At 42.3% G+C, this 21,856-nt stretch overlaps 2 protein-coding genes across 3 annotated transcripts in view; one reads left to right on the top strand and one right to left on the bottom strand.

Annotated features, from left to right (window-relative positions):
* Positions 1-14,099, bottom strand: part of ccdc71 (coiled-coil domain containing 71) — a 29,833-nt gene extending 15,734 nt beyond the window's left edge. Inside the window, exon 1 of one of the 2 annotated variants that reach the window (XM_086293103.1) lies at positions 13,835-14,099. The gene's annotated coding sequence lies outside the window, so the exon portion shown is untranslated. Of the gene's footprint in view, positions 1-13,262; positions 13,383-13,834 lie in introns of those variants that run through there. The other variant, XM_086293104.1, reaches the window with a different exon arrangement.
* A 2,516-nt stretch (positions 14,100-16,615) lies between these two features.
* LOC147331062 (uncharacterized) lies at positions 16,616-17,902 on the top strand. Its single transcript, XM_086293102.1, has 2 exons — positions 16,616-17,240; positions 17,331-17,902. Exons 1-2 carry the CDS (start codon positions 16,638-16,640, stop codon positions 17,826-17,828), a joined length of 1,101 nt encoding a protein of 366 aa, XP_086149228.1. The 5' UTR covers positions 16,616-16,637; the 3' UTR covers positions 17,829-17,902.
* The last annotated feature ends 3,954 nt before the right edge of the window (positions 17,903-21,856 follow it).

The raw sequence follows: 21,856 nt of genomic DNA, 5'->3' as shown, positions 1-21,856 counted from the left end.
ATCGTTTGTTTCGTGGTGTCGCAAAATAAACTGTTTACGGCAATATTTTTTCATCGTTTTGATGGTCACTGTAGTGGCTATATTAATTTCTTAAAGTTCTCTCTTTCTCTTATATTTTATATAACCACACTACAGACGGACAAGCACCTGTTTTTATGCATTGCGGTTAGCAACAACGACGGTAACACCATCGCGTATCCGGTTGTTTATGTTCCACATAAACCTTTCACAATAAAGCTCAAGAGCCTGTTGAGACTTTTCAAAATAAACTAAATCACGTGAAAGAGCAGATTATTTACGGATGAGAAGTAAAAAGGAGCCGCCAGGTGCTAAAAAATAAACCTTAGACTCAAAAGTTAGAACAGGCTTTTCCCCGCAGCACGCCATGTAATAAATACACAAAGAAAACGGCGGCTGTTACAACTTATGTCTAAAAATGTATAGTTTCATGCATCGTTTAAAACACTTGACTCCAGCTACATGACGCGCAGCTGGAAACACTTTACACAAGACCAGCTGCCCGAGAGTCACAGAATTTACAGAAAATGTTACATTTTTGTGATTCATTTCGTTATCGGGACGATAGAATTCTTATATCGGGATATAAGATTGTGGTCATATCGCACAGCCCTACGCTGAGGCAACTGCTGTGGTTATTTAGCACCATATAAATACAATTTGTTTGAATTGAGAGGAATGATAAAAGATACTCTGACTGAAGATTTGTTGTGAACTCAGCCTTTTGATGTGTCCTCCGATTTTGAAATTTGAATTTCAAGCCTTTTGTACATTAGGATGGAGGACCCTAACCCATTCTCAGAAAACCAAAAACCCTCCAATAATAATAACAATAATAACAATAACAATAACAATTATTATTATTATGGGGTTGACTTGAACTGAAATACATGTTTTTTTTCCAGGCAAGATCACTGAACAACACCTGTCTGACACATCAACACCCCTTTTTTTTTTTTCAGTCAAAGATGGCGCCGCGTATGGTCGCCCTGGTGCTTCAGTGCGTTACTTTTGTTTTGTTTTTGTGCATTTCTTCTGTGTCTGGGCACTCCTCTGGATACTCGTACACCAGAGAAGAGCTCCTTAACTACAGGACTACAACGCCTATTTCCAATATTTGTCGCATCTGTGGCAGATTTACTGCTGACTCTGACCAGGAAAGGGAGACACCGAAAGAGAGGGAAGCGAGCCGGCGCACTCGTGCGTTTGAGGAGACGCGGACTGCGAACTGCTCTTCCTGGGATCTTCCTTTCCAATGTACGCTCACTCGGGAATAAGATAGACGAACTGGCCCTGATGAGAAGCATGAACAGAGACTTTGCCTCCTCCTGTGTCTTATGTTTTACGGAGTCGTGGCTCAGTGAGAACATCCCAGACTGCGCGCTCAAGCTGGAGGGCTTCCATCTGCTGCGCGCGGACCGGCAGGCCGCTCTCTCCGGTAAGTCCAAAGGTGGAGGTCTCTGCTTCTACATCAATAGTGGCTGGTGCACAGATGTGACAGTGATTGCTCAGCACTGCTCTTCCTCTCTGGAATATCTTTTTATCCACTGCAAACCGTTTTATTCTCCGCGGGAGTTTGCTTCATTCATCCTGGCCGCTGTTTACATCCCGCCAGACGCAGATGCGCAGGCAGCTCAGTGCGCACTCGCGGAGCAGATTCTCCACACGGAGCGGACATTCCCGGACACTCTCATCATTGCTCTTGGGGACTTTAACAAAGCCAATCTGAGCCATGAGCTTCCGAAATATAAGCAGTATATTAAATGCCCGACCAGAGAGGAGAGGACATTGGACCACTGTTACAGCACGATCAGCGGGGCCTATCGCGCGGTGCCCCGCGCTTCACTCGGACTTTCTGACCACGTCATGATCCACCTAATCCCCGCGTACAGACAGAGGCTGAAGCTCTCCAAACCTGTCATGAGGACTAAAAAACTGTGGAGCAACGAGGCTGTGGAGGAGCTTCGCACGTGTTTGGAGACCACAGACTGGGACACATTGAAGGCTGCTTCTAACAGCTTGGACGAGTTTACGGACACTGTCACCTCCTATATCCACTTCTGTGAGGACAGCATTGTGCCATCACGCACCAGGGTGAGTTATAACAATGACAAACCCTGGTTTACTCCTAAACTCAAAAAGCTGTGGCTGGAAAAGAGAAAGGCGTTCAGAAGCGGAGACAGGGACTGCTACAGAGAGGCCAAGTACAGGTTCACTAAAGAAGTGGACATTGCTAAACATCAGCACTCTGAGAAGATGCAGCAGCAGATCTCAGAGAATGACTCGGCCTCTGTGTGGAAAGGTTTTAGGAATATTACAAACTACAAGCCTAAAACCCCCCACTCCACTGATGACTTGCTCTTAGCCAACACCCTTAACGACTTCTACTGCCGTTTTGACGAGCCATCAGGCAGCCTTCACACCTCCAACGGCCCCAACAATAGAGGCACTTTGGACACTAATTCCCCCACCTCTCCCCCCTCCATAGAGCCATCACCACCTTCAAACTGTTCACCTACAACACCCCCCTCCTCACCCCACACAAAAGAGGATTTCACACCACCTCCTCCCACCACAACTCTTCATATTCATGAAGCAGATGTGAGGAAGCAGCTTAAGAACCTGAATGCTCGAAAAGCTCCCGGCCCAGACGGCGTGTCTCCTGCCACCCTCAGACACTGTGCAAACGAGCTGGCCCCAGTGTTTTCTGGCATTTTCAACTCCTCACTGCAGGCATGTCATGTGCCTGCCTGCTTCAAGTCCTCCACCATAATCCCTGTCCCCAAGAAACCTAGGATCACTGGACTAAATGACTACAGACCCGTGGCTCTGACATCTGTGGTCATGAAGTCTTTTGAGCGCCTAGTTCTCTCCCATCTCAGGACCCTCACGGCCCCCCTCCTGGACCCCCTGCAGTTTGCATATAGAGCCAACAGGTCTGTAGACGACGCCATCAACATGGCCCTACACTTCATCCTGCAGCATCTGGACTTCCCAGGAACCTACGCCAGGATCCTGTTTGTGGACTTCAGCTCTGCCTTCAACACCATCCTTCCAGACCATCTCCGAGACAAGCTTTCCCAGATGAATGTGCCTGACCCCATCTGCCGGTGGATCACTGACTTCCTGACGGACAGGAAGCAGCATGTGAGGCTGGGAAAGAATGTCTCGGACTCCCGGACCATCAGCACCGGCTCCCCTCAGGGCTGTGTTCTTTCTCCTCTGCTCTTCTCCCTGTACACCAACTGCTGCACCTCCACCCACCAGTCTGTCAAGCTAATCAAGTTTGCAGATGACACCACCGTTATTGGACTCATCTCGGACGGGGATGAGTCTGCCTACAGGAGGGAGGTTGAACGTCTGGTGTCCTGGTGCAGCCACAACAACCTGGTGCTGAATGCCCAGAAGACAGTGGAGATTATTGTGGACTTCAGGAAGCACACAGCCCCACTCCCCCCCCATCATCCTGACTGACACCCCCATCACCTCTGTGGACTCATTCCGCTTCCTGGGTACCACCATCACCCAGGACCTGAAGTGGGAGCCCACCATCACCTCCGTCATTAAGAAAGCCCAGCAGAGGATGTACTTCCTGAGGCAGCTGAAGAAATTCAACCTGCCAACACGGACGATGATGCAGTTCTACACTGCAAACATCGAGTCCATCCTCACCTCCTCCATCACCGTGTGGTACGCTGGAGCCACTATCAGGGACAAACAGAGACTGCAGCGTGTTGTGCGCTCTGCTGAGAAGGTGATTGGCTGCAGACTCCCATCTTTGCAGGACCTGTACACCTCCAGGACATTGCGGCGTGCAGCTCGGATCTCAGCTGACCCTTCTCACCCTGGACACAGTCTGTTTGACCTGCTCCCCTCAGGCAGGAGGCTCCGGTCCATTCGCACCAGAACCTCTCGCCATAAGAACAGCTTCTTCCCCTCTGCTGTTGGACACATGAACAATAACCATATGACTGTTCCCGCTACTAACACATGACCCTACGCTGTGTTCACAGCATCATTCCATGATTGGCACTGATCACCACCTGCACTCATGCACATATCTTTCTACGTAGCACTTTTAATTCTTATCCTTACTTTTATTTTTTCATGTCTATTTAAGTGCTATTTATGACACTATGTTTGCACTGAAGCACCGCAGCAATTTCCTAATGTTGTAAACCTGCTCAACATTTGGCAATAAACCCCTTTCTGATTCTGATTCTTTCTTGGTCTCTTTTTAGCATTTATTAACGACGAGTCACCTCTGCTGCTGAGGATAAAAATAATCTAAGTCACCAGCCTCAGAAATCCGAAGTTAACAGCACCTAAGATTAGAGCACAGATAAGTGCCACACAAGAGTTCTAGCAGCAGACACATCTCTACATCAACTGTTCAGAGGAGACTGCACGAATCAGGCCGTCATCCAAGTCTGTTATGAATGGAGGACGTTTGGAGAAAATGCATAAGACTCACTACAAGATTCAAACTATTGGCTCATGATCTGAAGCACACAATGCCAATTATTGAAGCAACCGGACACAGTACGCCTTAAAACAAAAAACCTAAAACAAAACAAGAAACTGAGAACAGTTAGGGTAAGTAGAAGAAGTATAATTACAAAGAAGACAACTCAATGCTTGGTAATACAGCAGAATTATGGCAATTGTCTCTGTCCAAATATTTCCAGACAAAATTTTAACTCTGTGCAGCTCACTAACATGAAAGGTTTTGGAAAGCACCTAAATATTTTATAGATCCATCAAATAACAAGTGGTAGAAATTTTGCTTAAACATCAAAAGGTGAAAGAACTATTAATCCTTTACTAGTTTTTTTTTCCCCAACATCACTAGACTCCGTTTGTTAAAACATATTTATCCAGGTTGCACAACACAGAAAAGCCAGAGAACTATAATCCCATAGTCCTGTAACAAGAAATCTTGAGTCTTAGTGAATTCAAATTAGCTTATATGCCTTGCATTGTAAGTCACCTATACACCAGCTGTAACTCAAGATGCACTCAGGGATGTGTGACAATTAGGGCTGCCACAAACGATTATTTTGATAGTCGACTAGTCACCGATTATTTTTGCGATTAGTTGACTAATCAGATCATGCATCCATTGGACGTAAAATGTACAGCTTATTGCACCAGCATGCATCTGCTCTTATATAACTATCATTAGCTTACAGCTTTAAGTGTTTAAGGTATGTGCTAACTAAAAATAAAGACAAGATGATAGTTTATTACATTTTAATGAAATTTGCAGATCGTTTCGGTGAAGTTTAATAAACTCCTTGCTATCTAAAATATAACGGGACACCAGAGTATATTCTAGAGCATCTCACACTTCTAATAATCAGTTCTCTGCTTGACGTTTATTCAGCTGTGTAAAAACTATATGTTCCCGGTGGGTGATGGGCTCCGCCAGGGCTGCCCTTTGTCTCCGGTTCTGTTCATAATTTTTATGGACAGGATTTCTAGGCGCAGCCAAGTGGCGGAGGGCTTTCGCTTTGGTGGCCTCAGAATCTCATCTCTGATTTTTGCAGATGATGTGGTTCTGTTGGCTTCATCGGGTGAGGGCCTCGCACTGGAACGGTTCGCAGCAGAGTGTGAAGCAGCGGGAATGAGGATCAGCACCTCCAAATCTGAGGCCATGGTTCTCAGCCGGAAAAGGGTGGAGTGCCCACTCCGGGTCGGGGATGAGTTCCTGCCCCAAGTGGAGGAGTTCAAGTATCTCGGGGTCTTGTTCGCGAGTGATGGGAGAAGGGAGCTGGAGATCGACAGACGGATTGGGGCTGCAGCTGCAGTAATGCAGACGCTGCACCGGTCCATCGTGGTGAAGAGGGAGCTGAGTGTAAAAGCGAAGCTCTCAATTTACCGGTTGATCTATGTCCCTACCCTCACCTATGGCCACGAGCTGTGGGTAGTGACCGAAAGAACGAGATCGCGGATTCAAGCGGCAGAAATGAGCTTCCTCCGAAGGGTGGCTGGCCTCTCCCTTAGAGATAGGGTGAGAAGTTCGGCCATCCGGGAGGGGCTCAGAGTAGAGCAGCTGCTGCTCCACATCAAAAGGAGCCAGCTGAGGTGGTTCGGGCATCTGACAAGGATGCCCCCTGGGCGCCTCCTGGGTGAGGTGTTCCAGGCATGTCCCACCGGGAGGAGGCCCCAGGGCAGACCCAGGACACGCTGGAGAGATTATATCTCTCGGCTGGCCTGGGAACACTTTGGTATTCCCCCGGATAAGGTGGAGGAGGTGGCTGGGGAGAGGGAGGTCTGGGCCTCTTTGCTTAGGCTGCTGCCCCCGCGACCCGGCCTCGGATAAAGCGGATGAAGATGGATGGATGTAAAAACTATAACTTTAATCTCAGCCAAACCGATTTACTCAGGAACAAATAAAATACTAAAAAGTGTTTTGGAGTTTGTACGTGCTTTGTCTCTAGGGGCCACCACATATTTATATATAAACATATATAAATAAAACCACTTTTTTTACATTAGTAATTCCTTTTGTGCATAATTTTATATTATTGTTAATAATAAATTAATTAAATCAACAAAACAACCTAAAGAGCCAAGCCAAAAGAGCCGGTTCTCTAAAAAGAGCCGGAAATCCCATCACTATAATCTGGGTCCAAAACTCCGTCTGCTTCAGGTCCCAAAGTCAAACGAACACAGAGTTAAAAACTGTCTAAATTCTTTAATCTTCAATAAAATCATCAGCGTTGCTGCTTTACCAGGTGTAACAATTAAGTTTAACATCCAAGCATCCATGAAAACAGAAGTTATTAAATTTAACGGAGTTAGAAGTTAGCAGGAAGTTAGCTCACTAGTTTCCACCTAAACATGACATACCATGTTCTGACTGAGAGATTTTTGAAACTAATTAAAACGTACAGCTCTGCTACCACTTCCGATATAAATGAAGACAGAAAAACTAAACAGCAGTGACGTTTGCAGGGTTACTGAAGTTGGACTACCTGGTATATAATGTTGTGCTACGTGATTGCTAGCGACACAGCTATGTTAGCATAACATTAGCACAGTGAAGCTAGAGGATGAACACCAACTTTTTTTTCCACTCGATAAAAGTTAACGTGAGGGATTTTGGTGGTTAGGGACAAATGCAATCGCATAGCAGGATGCTATACACGGGGCAAACTTCAGTCAGGAGAACAACTGAGATCATTCATCCACAATACAAGATTAGTTATTAATATACTGCAACAACATGGGAATAGAACTGCTGCGAGAGAATTCAAGATTAATGTGTCAATGTTACGGAAGTGGAGGAAGCGCAGTTTTTGGCTTTCCCCATATTTCAAAAGTGCTTCATCTCTTTGCTATGACTGTTGGCATAATTTGCAGATGATAATGGTTGGAGCCACTGCGATGCTTTCGACCAAAACAGGCGCAGCTTGATGACATCATCAACATGCACTATCGCGATAGAGATTATGACTATACCGCTCTATTGTTGGCCAACTTTATATCGTTTCTATTGTATATCGTTTATATCGCCCACCCCTACCTTAAAGTATGAAATATTCATATACAAAAACACATAAATGTGTCTACAGTCTCAGTGCTGGATAGTGCCCCACAGGCCTCAGTGTGAGCTTGAAGACATTTATAATGTTTAAGTAGTTTAATGTGTAGGTGCTGACGATAAACACATTTAGAATGAAAGCCGGGGAACTTTGGTAGCACAGAAACAAGTGGCTATTCTTTGTGACCATATGGATCGCTCCCTCATATTACCATCACTTCACCCAAAAGCACCAAGTTAATACTCAAAAAAGCTGCAGCAATACACACAAATATAAACAGTACTTGGTGACAACTTTGCTTTTAGCCTCTAACCCTCTGGAGTCCAGGGTATAATTGGCTGTTTTTGACTACTTTTGATTTGGCCTCTATATTTCACCTGTTCATCTTGCCAATCTGTTATTTTCTCATTTTGACAAACTGTATCAGCACAATTTATCTAAATTCAGACAAAATTTAAAATACGAGTAGAAAGTGATATTTTAGACTGTAAAAACCACAGCCATGTTTAACGAATCATTTTCATAACTTGTAATGCAAATAGAAATTGTACATTTAAAAAAAAAAAAATGCACAAGCTTTGCAAACAACAAAGTTATATGGTACTATTTACCTAAAAATGCAGCCAAGGCTCAGACGTTTTTTTATATAACCATTTAAAACTATTTAGAGAACAATCAAGTGTTCTGCATCAAATAAGAAGGCACACAAATTATTTATGCAACTCCAAAAAATAGTTTGTGTCCACTATAAAACAGATGAGAACAGCACAGGGATAAACCTGCAGGTCTGACAGCAGGTGTGTCACTCAGCATTTACACTGCAATCTGCCTTTGGTGGCTTTTTTGCAGCAATTGTGACATTCACTAGTAGAACTGACACACAAAACAAAACAACGCTTACACTACACACTAACTACACAAGACAACACACTAACTTGAGACTCCAAACACGATAAACGTCACAAATCTCTCATGTATCAAAACTCTCTCTTTCACTCACTCGCTCTCTCTCTCGCCGGTCACTCCTAAAACTTCCCCCTCTTCCCAAATAACCAAATGCCACATGTTGCAATATCATTTTTTGATTGGTCGACATGGTACATTTTTCCACCAATATGGAAGGAGTGTTTTTTCTTTTTTCACTCACAAGCAAAGCGTGTTTTCTAGCACTCTCCTTAGAAAACTGAGTTTTAACCGTTTCTTCCCGGAGTAAACGCCACTGTTTTATTCAGAAAAAAAAAAAAACACATCGGTTTTACGTGGCCTATCAACATAATTTAAAAACTGGTATATAGTTTGAAGTCCGCACATTCAACCCAAGTTGAAATGGAGACTCTGGGTCTGTCAACCCCAAAGGGTTAATCAGAAAGCCTTAAGTTGGCTAGTTATGTATCGGGCTAATGTTTAAAGCTTTCACTTGAGTAAATTAACTCACATTACTGCTAAGTAATGTTAGCTAAGTTCACAGCATATTTCATAATAGCGCTGCCATACTGCATCACTCAGTGCATTTCAATCATTTCCCCAGTGAGTTTGATAGCTAGCAAAATAATAATCATAATTTTAAAAAAATAGCATGTGTAACGTACACGTACTGGAAAATTATTTACTAGGACTCACCTATCATGCGACTAGAGAGCACAAACTCCGCCATTGTCGTTTTCCATCAAACACTCATTAAAACAGCGACCTACAGGTATGTTAGCGCACTCATCACCAACTGGCCGAGGGAGGGGCGGGGTCACACATTGAAACTGACGTAAGGCAGCCCAGGCGGAGATATGTTGCTTTTACATTTTGCGACTCATTTTAGTTCTCTATCTGACAAGAAAACTATTCAGATAGTTATTTGTGGTGAATGAAATACAGTTACACTTTCAAGCACTTTTAATCACCACATCTGAAATTCAAGCACTTTCCAAACCTTGAAAAGACAACATTAAAATTCAAGCATTTAAGGATTTCAAGCACCCGTACGAACCCTGTAATTATGCTTGTGAGGTCATTATATATGCAACCTAAAGTCCTGGAACGTCATTTTTATGCGACATGAACAGTACAGCAATAAAGGACATCGAGGCAATTCTGCTGCTAGTTGTATGGCTTTTTGTCAGACAGTGACCACAGTTTTTGTTTTGTTGTGTAGTCAGTCCCCTCATTGCCAGGTTTGCAAAATAATGCTTTTGATTTTTGTAACGCAGTCACGCTCATGGCTCACGTGCTGCCACCATGTACCAAATCGGCAGTCTACTGACTTTTGGATTACCTCAGATCATTTGGAATCCCAGCAGAGTAGGTATTACAAAAGTACCATGTACCAAATAGTACATCCTAAAGGAAAACACTAAAAACCAAGTTGAGTCATGTGAAGCTGACCCGAGTCAGTGGAAAAGGGCTCGTTCAAGTGCCGTGTGTGCTGAAGTGACCACACAGCTAGCGTTGTGTGGAACTCCTTCAAAAAACAAAAGCTAAGTCCAATCCAAACTTCATTCTGTAAAGCTAGCATGATACCAACCTAACACAATTGTCAAACAATTCCCATTAAAAACTGAACTGTATTTTTCCTTGAAATCTCGCCTCTATTTATGAAAAAAAAAAAAAAAAAAAAAAAGAAGCTCCCAACACCAAGTAGTGACGACAGTATTTTAACCCAAACCACAACATCCTAATTCAGAGTAGAGATGGACCGATCCGATATTACGTATCGGTATCGGTCCGATACTGACCTAAATTACTGGATCGGATATCGGAGAAAAATAAAAAATGTAATCCGATCCATTAAATATCACGAAAGCACCTCACAAAACTTGCAACACACCGTAACTCACCTCAGAACGTTAGCAGTCGGAGCAGTATGCGTCACGTGATAGAGCGGCTGTGGCATGCGGGACCTGTCGGTGGTCTGGATAGCATGTGGAGCTTTGCTAGCAACCTGGCATTTCATCTCCGACAAAGTTATCCCCGAGAGAAGTAAAGCACGTGTGTAAGTCCATCTCTGAATGTTTGTAAAGCATTCCCACGTTAAGCTTAACGAGCGACTGCCTCTCGCTCTCCGGCTGCTACTTCAATCGTGAAACTGCTTAAATGATCAGCTGATCGGCTTTTCTGTCGCGAGTCCGTGTCTCTAGTTTGTTTTTGGTCCACTTTGCACCAGAAAGAGGAAACCAGCGGCTGAACAACAGCAGCACGTTTAAGCTTGATAAGCTGTTGTTACAATTTATTTAATCTTACTTTCTACACCAGGATCTTTTTCTACGTAGCTGACGGCTGGTAACTTTGCAGGGGCGGATCTAGCAAAGTTTAGCCAGGGGGGCCGATAGGGCATTAACTGGGAAAAGGGGGCACAAAGACATACTTTTCTTTCTTATTCTCATTTAAAATGTCTAGCTTTTAATAAATAATTATCTGACACCCAAAGTTTTAATTTGATGTAAAATGAATAGAAGTCAATTACTGTATATAGTGACTATTAAGTCTAATATATATACCCTAGTAAGCTATAGTACTTTTTACTTTGGGAAGGTACCATCTGTGCAGTCTGCAATTTTGTTGAAGAAAGATGTTGAATCTATTTAATATTTCTTGAAAAAGAATTGATTTCTGTGCATTTTTTTTTCACACTGCATCAAATTAAGGTTGATTACGTCGATTAAGCATCATGAGGTGGAGCGTGAGGGGTGGTTCCCTATTTTTTATTTATTTATTTTTGTTGTTGCTGGGAGTTGGAACCCTATTAGTTAGGTTGCTTAATATTTACGCTAAGTACTCTTTAAAATACCAGAATAGGGAGGATGGTGTAGGTCTAAGTTTATTAGATTGATCAGTATTGCTGAACTATGAAATATTTTTTTTGTATACAGGTATAACAGAATAGCTTTAGTGTAGTTGTTGTTTTAAACTTGAGTATGAACTTGCAGACTTGCAAAATGCAGCAAGATATTTTAAAAAACAGTTTTGTTGATTAAAAAACACTATATCGGATTCATATCGGTATCGGCAGATATCCAAATTTATGATATCGGTATCGGTATCGGACATAAAAAAGTGGTATCGTGCCATCTCTAATTCAGAGTAGTTTTAATCCTAACACTCACCAAGATGTTTTTAAATACCTAACCCGGACGAAGAGGCCCACTCTTTGCTGTGGTCAGGTTTTAATATTTTTCTAAAGAAAATATATTTATATTCACTGCTCAAATTTTTCCACTTTCAACATTCCCTGCAAACATTTTAGCTAGTTTTGGCAACCAGCCTTCAAGAATTTGCTACTATCAGAGCCTTTCTGTCGAGGCAGACATTTGTATTCTTTTACTGAAGAAATAAAATAAAAATCTAAAAGTGGTGACATAAAATCACCAGAAGAACAAATGAGGAATCAACAGTACTGAGAAGACCAATCATAATAGTTGCGGGTTGGGGCAATGTAATGTGTAGATGCATGTCAGGTTACAACGTAGGATTTCTGAGAGCTTTGTGGTTATGATGTACTTAAAGCGTAGACTTAATGAGCACAAAAAAACCCAACAACAAAGAAGTTAAACTGAACATTTGTGTACGAACTTGTGTCATTGCTCTGCAACTTGATTCCACCTAGCAGGAGTCCTACTTCACCTCCCACCAGCTGCTCGAAACAAATATCTTAAGGTTTTTACAAACAGTAGATGTAACATGAAGCTTAAGTTACTTTCTGTTTGGCATGAACACACTTTTGTAAGCCTAAAAAGGAAAATGAGTACAAGAAACTATAAATGAATGCTAGCAATATGAAACTGACAACGCCCCAAACTTATCCGGTTGTTCAGTCTGACGTCACTAGCCGTGTCTGGACCTAAACTCCGCTGCAGGTCCATATATCAAACGATCACTATGGCATTACTGAGAGTTGAAAAACTGTCTAAAGTCTTTCATCTTTAATAAAATGATCAGCGTTCTGCTCTACCAGGTGTAACAATTGAGTTTAACATCCAGGCATCCATGAAAACGGAATTCATGACATTTAACGGAGTTAGAAGTTAGCAGGGAGTTAGCTTGCTAGCTTCTATCTAAATACAATATAGCATGTCCTGACTGCGGGGTTTTGGAAACAAATTAAAACGTACAGCTCTGTTATCACTTCCAGCATAAATGAAGACAGAAAACTAAACAGCAGTGCCGTTTGTAGGGTTACTGAAGTTGGGCTAGCTGGTATATAACGATGTGCTACGTGACCGCTAGCGACACAGCTATGTTAGCATAATATAAACAAGCTAACTTTTTTTCCACTCCATAAAAGTTAACGTGAGTGTTCTCGGTGGTCAGGAACAAATGTAATCGCATGGCAGGATGCTATAAAAGGACCAAACTTCAGCCAGGAGAACAACTGAGATAATCCATCCACAATACGAGGTTAGTCATTCATATACTACTGCATGGGATGGGCTGTAGTTACATCCTAAGGTTTTAAAAACTGAGCTTAAATAAATGATTAGCGGTAATAAAAGCCGAGGGAGGTCAACAGTGATCACTGACTGTTTTAGGAGCTTTTTGAGATTAAATAGAAGAAAATACATAACATTAAACATGTTAACAACACAAAAGCCATATTAAACGCAGACTACTTTAGACCCGGAAGTAGGATTCGTCACGTCATCACTTAATCGGATTGCTGGGTGATGGGCGTGACTTGCCCCAAACAAAAAGTTCAGCTAGCCTTACCTTATTTTCAACAGTACACTAATGGACTTAAAGTCATGTTTAATTAATTAGAATGAATAAAGAAGCTCAAAAATGTTGTTCCTATTAAGTAAAAAGTGACAGAACACATTTAAAAACAGGCTAGCCAGTTAATGATTAAACGGAAATATCGACGGGTAAATAAGCTCTCGAGCCCCTCCCCCCTTCTTCGCGTTGCTCTCGTGCGCCCCCTTGCCGAATGCGCCAACGTGAGTCAGTCCAATTTATACAAAAACATTGCTTTTACAGCGCGCTTAAACTTGGATCAAACGAAGCCAACGCATGTAAGCTTATATTACAACTTTCAGCAGTCTCATAGGAGACGTCGCCATTTTTCGCACGGATATGTGAAGTGGCAGCAGAAAGCTTCGCTCGCCAAACATTCTCCCAACGATCTTTCTTCTCTTTGAGCAGCTACGAGTTGTTGAGGCTCCCTGAGCTCCCTCCTGCCGGCTGGGCCTCCACTCGTCAGACAGTAGCCGACGCATTTGCACGGTCAGAAATGTAAAGATTACCCATTGAATTTAAAGAGCTCGTGAAAAAAGCGGAATTACCTTTTAACGGTGCTCCCTCGGCATCCTCCGGTGGTCGCTGTGCCTGCCGACGCTCCACGGTAAAATGGCTGCAACAACAGCGGTGTGGATGACAGACCAGGGAAGAGAGGCGGAGGCTGCTGGGGAGAGAAGGGCGGGCTCTGTTAACCCCGCCGAGGGGTGGGGGTGGGGAACGGGCATAAACGGCTGGGAAATAATCCCGGGTTTAACTGAACAAAACTCAGAAAAAAAGTGTATTTCACAGTGCAACAATTAACTGGAACGCACACTACCCCCCCTCCAAAATCCAAAATATTGATTGTGCTCTGATGTCACGGGTAGGCGGGGCTTATTGCCATTTTTGTCTTTGTAGCTAACAAATCTCTGGGCAAGCATGGCGTTTAACAGTAAAGCTGCTACTGTATTTTACTTTATTTTAACAAAAAATAAATAAAAAGAATATATCTATATATCTGTATCTCTCTCTCTCGTTAGATATATATATATATACACATACACATACATACACACAGACAGACAAAATGGTGGCAAACCAACCGGACATGGTGCTGGTAGACAAACAGAAGAAGACGGTGGTAGTGATAGATGTAGCAGTTCCGAATGACAGCAACATCAGGAAAAAGGAACACGAGAAGCCCGAAAAACACCAAGGGCTTAGAGAAGAGCTCGAGAAAATGTGGAGGGTGAAGGTAATAGTGGTCCCCGTGGTAATCGGAGCACTAGGTGTGGTGACTCCCAAACTAGGCAAGTGGCTCCAGCAGATCCCAGGAACAACGTCGGAGATCTCTGTCCAGAAGAGCGCAGTCCTAGGAACAGCTAAGATACTGCGCAGGACCCTCAAGCTCCCAGGCCTATCGTAGAGGACCACTCGCAGGGGCAAGCGGGGAATTTTTATATATATATATATATATATATATATATATATATATATATACGCAAGTTGAGCAAATTTATCAATGTAGTGGCAACCATAAACACTATAAAACATATAAAACATGGACATAGCTTCCAGAACCTCCTTAACTTACACTCTATCTGAAGGCCACCAGATGGCGAGATCTGTGTTTGCAAAAAGATTTACAGTCATATTTAGATTTTCCAGACACAGCTAACATTACATGCAACCATGCAATGTTAGCTTGTCTGCCATGTTGAACGTGTTACAATAATGGTGATGACATAGGGATTAGTGAATAACACCACACTCACACACCCCTGGAAACTGGTCTGCGAGCAGCTGGAAACGGCTACCATGAGTGAAAAATGGGTATTCACAGACTGGTTGAGAGTGGTCTGGAGTTTGATGGTCAGTATCGCCCAGTAACTGTCTATCCCTTTGAGAAAAATGTATATTCGCCAAACAATTGGCAAAAATTCGTTGAACAGTCATAGTTTCAATGGAAGTGATGGACTTGCCTGCAAATACTTGCTAACTACTAGCTAAGCTAGTAAAATTTGCCAAGCAAGGAGGGTCATGAAGCCCTAAAATCCGGCAGCTTAACTGCCACAGCAAAAATTAAAACATACAGCTCTGCAATCACTTCCGACCTAAATTAAGACAGAAAACTAAACAGCAGTGGCGTTTGTAGGGTTACTGAAGTTGGGCTAGCTGGTATATAATGATGTGCTCTGTGTTGGCTAGCCACACAGCTATGGTTAACATAATATAAACACAGTGAAGCAGGAAGCAGGTTTCATCAGGTCATCCCTTAAAGATTGGATATCCCACCTGCTTTGAATGTTTTAATGCAGTACAGTTGTTATTATTATCACTTGTCACCAGTGTTGGGTGTTACTGTATTTAAATTACTTTTCCACTGAAAAAGTAGAGTAACTAATTACTGTTCATTTTTAGGTATTTTAAATACAGTTACTTACAATGTACTTGCGTTACATTGTAAAATAACTAAACTCGCTGAAAATCATTATTTAATTTCAATAATTTATCTTCTAAAGGTAAAAATAAACTCTGCCGCTTTAACATCGCTGTAGTGCAGCTGTACGTCATTTCACGCCAGTTTCCCGCATAGTCGTATTCTACAGCGGACAGTCGGACTCGGCTGAAGCGAGGGCCTGTTTTATGAAATGGAAATATTCCCGTCACTTAACTTTTCTAAAACAAGCAAACAAGAACATTACGGTAATATGTAAGCTATGTCCTGGGGAGAAAAAATTATCGGCCGCTGTCAATAGCACGAGTAATCTGCTGAAGCACCTGACACGGCAGCACAGACAAAGCCTTCTGAGTGAGCCATCTTCATCATCCATGGATAACACCGCGGTAACTCCTGCTGAGCAGACGAAACTTGATTTCACTTCAGCAACACAGAAAGTGTCTGATGGTGAGCTTAAGAAAATGATTGCAGGCTACGTTGTGGAAGAGATGCTACCGCTGCGTAATGTAGAGTCTCCGTCTTTTAGGTGCATATTAAACAAAATACCTGTGTGTGGCAAAAAGGCAGCACTGCATGATCGAAAAACGTTTTCTACTTACTTAGATAAGTGTTATGCTGACATGGAAATGGAGCTTAAAGAGACATTCGAGAGTTTGGAATATATTTCCACGACTGCTGACATTTGGACCAGCCATAACAAAAGTTTTCTCAGAATGACGACACACTGGATTGATCCTTCTACTGTTGTAGAAGGACATGCAGCGCTAGCATGTAAAAGAGTTCGAGGGAGACACACATATGATGTCATCGGCAATGAAATCGAGCAAGTACATTTGGCTTATGGACTGAGCTCTAAAGTGACAGCCACTGTGACAGACAACGGGTCCAATTTTATCAAAGCTTTTAGAATGTTCCAAAAATCAGACTCTGATGAGGAATCGGAAGAAGATGGAGAGGTGACATTTACTGATGTTGAGCAGACCCTCTCCACAGAATCTGAAGGACAGTTTTCTCTCCCTCCACACTTAAGGTGTGCATCACACACACTGAACTTAATTTTTCATGATGTTGAGAAATGGCTTCAAGCAAATGAGGCAAAATTCATCTACAGAAGTGCAACTTCAAAGTGTTCTGCAATGTGGATAAAAGCAAACCGTTCTTCTGTTGCTTCAGAGTTGGTAGATAATTTTTTCAAGAAAAAACTCATAGTACCTGTTTCAACACAATGGAATTCATTTCACGACGCTCTGTCCAGGATCACTGACATTCCCCTTGCTGAATTAAATACTGTCTGCACTCAGTTTGGAATCAAATGCTTCACTGGTCGGGAGTATCTGTTCCTAAAGGAGTACTGTATCGTGTTGAAGCCACTCACTGTTGCACTATTGCAAGGAGAAGAGAACTGCTATTTTGGAATCCTTCTTCCAACTCTGGAGATTCTAATGTCCAGGATGCTGGCACTGCAGAACGAGCTTAAGCTGACAGCATCCCTCCCCGATATCATTGTTAAGGTAATCTATATATAGCCTTACCCTAAAATAAATTTTTGTTTTATTTATCATGCTCTTATGTGAAGCGTCTGATGTATTTTTTTCTTATAGGCGATCAAGGTGCGCTTTTCTTCAATGATGGACAATAAAGAAGCTCTCCTGGCTGCAGTCACTTTGCCTAAATTTAAGTCACGCTGGATCAGAGAAGAAGAGAAAAAAGACATGGTTAGGGCAATGCTTACTACAGAGTGCCGTGGGTTGTCTCTTGAAGACCAACAACCTGCTCAAGATCACAAGAACCCTGCTAACTCCACTGATGACTTTTTTTCATTTGAGGAGGACGACTGTACCTACTCTGCTGAAACAGAGGTGATGGAATATTTGAAATCTGCTGGGTCTGAGCTGGGTGTTCTTAGCCAGTTTCCCAGGATTAAGGCCATTTCACTGAGGTACAACACAGCCACACCATCAAGCGCACCAGTCGAAAGGCTTTTTAGCCTTGGTAATCTTGTGCTTACACCCAGAAGGAACAGACTGTCAAGTGAACGCTTTGAGAGACTTACATTAATGAGATACAACAACTTTTTCAAAAACAACACAGCTAAGTAGTACAAAAAATGTTTTGGAAAACATGAGTGCATACAGCATGCAGGAAATATGGTGCTCATTGGTTTGAGGAAATTTCAGAGGAATTCTGTTTGTTAACTAAAGTTCAGAGTTAACTTCACTTTGTTGAATCACATGATTACATACATTATGTATGAATATGTTACTCATTGCTTTGAAAATGTAAAAATTTTAATGTTTACTGCGTGAAATATGTCATGTATAACATTTCTTAAGTTAAGCTTTTTTGTTATTCAGATATGTTGCAGAAAAATATATTTGTTATTCTGGAATTGTGTTTCTTAGCTAAAGAAAGTTACATTCCTTACTAAAAAATGTAATTATTAAAGAATGTTTTTTTATAGAATGTAATAAAGATGATTCAGGAAGCAAAAGGGCTAAACTATTTCATGTTGACTCGTATTTTTTAAAAAATTATTTATTATTTAAAGAGTTTAATTTCTATTGTTTGTCCACTCAAGGTATATGGGGATTTTAATAAGTATTTAGTTAAATTACTTATTGAGTAATTAAGTTACTTTTCAGACACAGTAATTAGATAAGTATTTTAAATACAATATTGATTAAGTAATTAGTAATACTAATTAATTACTTTTTAAAGTAACTTACCCAACACTGCTTGTCACATCCTGTTTATGACAGTTAAAATAAATAACATTCATATAAGAAATAAAATTGTCTGTGTAAACTGCTCGTGGTGTTAAATAGGCCTATACTACTGTACTTTAATGTTGGTCATAAGAGTAGTACTTCAAGAGCCATATATTTTATGAGGTGGTACTCATTGTAAAAAGTTTGAGAACAACTGATCTGTGGTATGCTCATTGGCTAACAATTTTGGTGGTGATTTTACAGTCAGACTTATCCATCTCTCATCACATGAAGAGCTAAACTGGTGCCCATCACATCCATGACATCATCCAGCATGGAGGAGAAACCTAGATTTCCCTCATCCTGGCCACCTCACTTGAGAGGAAATCCAAGTCAGCCAAGAAATGCAATTTCTCATCTCCCCAAGGAGGTATCCAGGAGGCATCCTAATTAGATGCCTAAACCATCTCAAATGGCTCCTTTCCATGTAGAGGAACAGTGAGTCCACTTTGTCTCTCTCAATTTACAAAGTTTCTCACCCTATCTCTAAAGGAGAGCCCAGCCAGTCTTTGCAGGAAACTACTTTCCACTACTTGTATCTGAAATTTCATTCTTTCAGACTACCCAGAGCTTGTGACCAGAGCATTGATTGCCCAGATTCAAAGTGGCCACTAAATTCATTTCCGACTGAATACCATGGTCTTGGAAATGTTGATTCTCATTCTCACCACTTGGCTGCAAACTGCTCCCATGCAAGTTGGAGGTAACCAAATGATGAAGGTAATAGAACCACATCATCTGCAAAAAGCGGAGATGAGATTCTGAGGCCACCAAAATAAAGACCCTACACCACCTGGCTTATCTCAGACACTGTTGTTGGAAAAGAAGGCCTGGTTCGCAATCTCTGCTCTAATTCATTCTATCAGACTAGGACAGGACAGGGCTCTATTTAGGCCATAGGCTGATGACCCCAACCTCTCATCCTAAACATTTTTTCAAAAAAGCCAACAGGCTTGGAGGCTTTAAAACAAGTCTTTACAAACCAACCACCAGTTATCCCACAAACCAATAGCTGATGTTACAGCCACAACACATTTTTTTTAAAAACTTGTCCCTCTTTGGGGGGGATACCCCCACTGGGTTTAAATCTGGGACTCTCTGCCATTTGACCTTAGAACTGAAGAAGAAGCTTCTCGGATGAGAGGTGAAACGTCTTCAAGCAACTTAAAGAAGTCCAGACGCTTTTCTTTACAAGCTCCTTTGACAATGGTCAGCATGCTGTTTATTTTAGGACATTGTCTTGAGTAGTGTGGACTGGGTCACTTTCCAAAGGTGTGTCTGTGAAGGTTCTCAGTCATCCAGGTCATCGTAGTCAAAGGAGATTGCAAAGAAAAGCGTCTGGACTTCTTTAAGTTGCTTGAAGACGTTTCACCTCTCATCCGAGAAGCTTCTTCAGTTCTAAGGTAAAATGGTGGGGAGTCCCAGATTTAAGCCTAGTGGGAGTATCCCCCCGCAGAGGGACAAAAGGACCCTCTGATGATCCTCTAATCGCCTGAGCCAAGGTGTGAAACTGGGTGTGGGTCCCAATCAGCCAGGGTTTCGGGTGAGCTCATTGTGAAACCTGGCCCCACCTTATCATGCGAATTCCTGAAGTCAGATGGCCCAGGATGTGAGTGGGTGTTAAGGCGTCTGGGGAGGGAACTCAAAACTGGATTATAGATGGCAGACAGTTGGTGTCGTAAACCACCGCCTCTGTTCAAAGATGGTCGCTCACAGTGGACATAGATGGCTTCTTTCACTCCTCTTTCAAATCATCTGTCCTCTCTGTCCAACATGTGAACATTGGCATCCTCGAAAGAGTGTCCTTTATCCTTAAGATGCAGATGGACAGCTGAGTCTTGTCCTGTGGAGGTGGCTCTTCTATGTTGTGCCATGCGCTTGTGAAGTGGCTGTTTGGTCTCTCCAATGTAGAGGTCTGGGCATTCCTCACTGCACTGTACAGCATACACCACATTGTTAAGCCTGTGTTTTGGAGTTTTGTCTTTTGGGTGAACCAGTTTTTGTCTGAGCGTATTGCTGGGTCTGAAATGCACCGGGATGTCATGCTTGGAGAAAACTCTCCTGTGTTTTTCTGATACACTGGCTACATAGGGGATGACAATGTTGTTGCGTCTGTCCTTCTTATCCTCCCTCGCTGGTGTCTGATCTTCTTTTCTGTGCCTCTTTGCTGACTTTAAGAACGCCCATTTAGGATAGACGCACGTTTTGAGTGCTTCCTTTACATGTGTGTGTTCTTTCTTTTTTCCTTCAGGCTTAGAGGGAACATGTTTTGCCTGGTGGTGTAGGGTCCTAATTTCCAAAGGTGCCGACAACGATGAGATGATGGTGGACAGATGGGACATTAGGTTCCTGTCACATGGATTTATTTTGTCATTCTTTCTCTGAAACAGAACTGCAGGTTCCCCTGAACCAGAAGCATCGATGTCAACAATAAATGGAAAACACAGGTCAAGGGTTAAGCCAGGATTGGTGCAGAGTGTTTGAGAGTGTTAAATGAGTACTGTCAACCTGCATGGGCTTTGGATCTGACACCGCCATGTGTTCTCTGCCTGCTTGCTACTCAGCAAAAAAACGCTCTAAGGAATGTGGAAATTCCATAGGATTAGAGTTCACGGACCCAGCTGGTCCGGCGGTGTTGATGCTCACGCACATGGTCTTCCAACGTAACGAACATAGAAACAAGTTTATAAAGAGAATGGGTAAATCTTTTGCAGCGAACTCACTTGCCATGTCGTCATTGAAGCCATGGAGGAAAGCACCACAAAGCACCGTTTCCTCCCTGCCTGTCTCCTCAGGGAGGAGTATCCACAGAGTAATCTGCAGCACTTTGTTTTCCTTGTTGGATGATGAATATGCAATATCTGCGGAATCTGAGCTAGTCCTTTTTACAAAAACACATCTGAACTTATTCATAAACTCAGCATAGGATAATTCAACATTGGAATTAATTAGTGCTTGAGCGCACTGCAGTGTCCTGCCTTTCAGATTCAGTATGTAAGTAATTTTAGCCATTTTCTGAAGCATAGGTCCTGCAAAGCTTCTTTGTAAACCTGGGAAAGAAAACCTTGTGCTTCATCCCTCTCACCAGAGAAGGCTTTGGTTGAAGGCAGATCCTGTGGAAAAGGGCTGGGGTTGACCAAAGCAACACTGAAACATTCCACTAAGTTTATTTACCGTCTGAAGTAGAAAGTAGATAACTCTTTATTTTCATTGCACAGTCATACATAGTACAGTAGTACAATGAAATTGGAAAACTGTCCTACGTCGGCACTACATATAACACAACACGACACGATATGACACATCACAATGCAACAAACAACACAACACAGTATATTAACTTAGTATAAAAAAGAAGA

Source organism: Aulonocara sp. 'chitande type north' Nkhata Bay, linkage group LG5 (assembly GCF_057382095.1).
Source record: "Aulonocara sp. 'chitande type north' Nkhata Bay isolate Kocher_YH1m ecotype deep benthic linkage group LG5, A_spYH_male_GT1.1, whole genome shotgun sequence".
Taxonomy (NCBI): domain Eukaryota; kingdom Metazoa; phylum Chordata; class Actinopteri; order Cichliformes; family Cichlidae; genus Aulonocara; species Aulonocara sp. 'chitande type north' Nkhata Bay.
Note: the sequence above shows the minus strand (reverse complement) of the source record. Positions and strands in the feature narration are given on the sequence as shown.

What these genes read in the sequence shown, in the direction of transcription:
- LOC147331062 (XM_086293102.1), top strand. Translation starts at nt 16,638, where the DNA reads ATGTTCCAAAAATCAGACTCTGATGAGGAATCGGAAGAAGATGGAGAG. An exon ending in TCCCCGATATCATTGTTAAG is followed by an intron (nt 17,241 to 17,330) that starts GTAATCTATATA and finishes TTTTTCTTATAG; the next exon opens with GCGATCAAGGTGCGCTTTTC.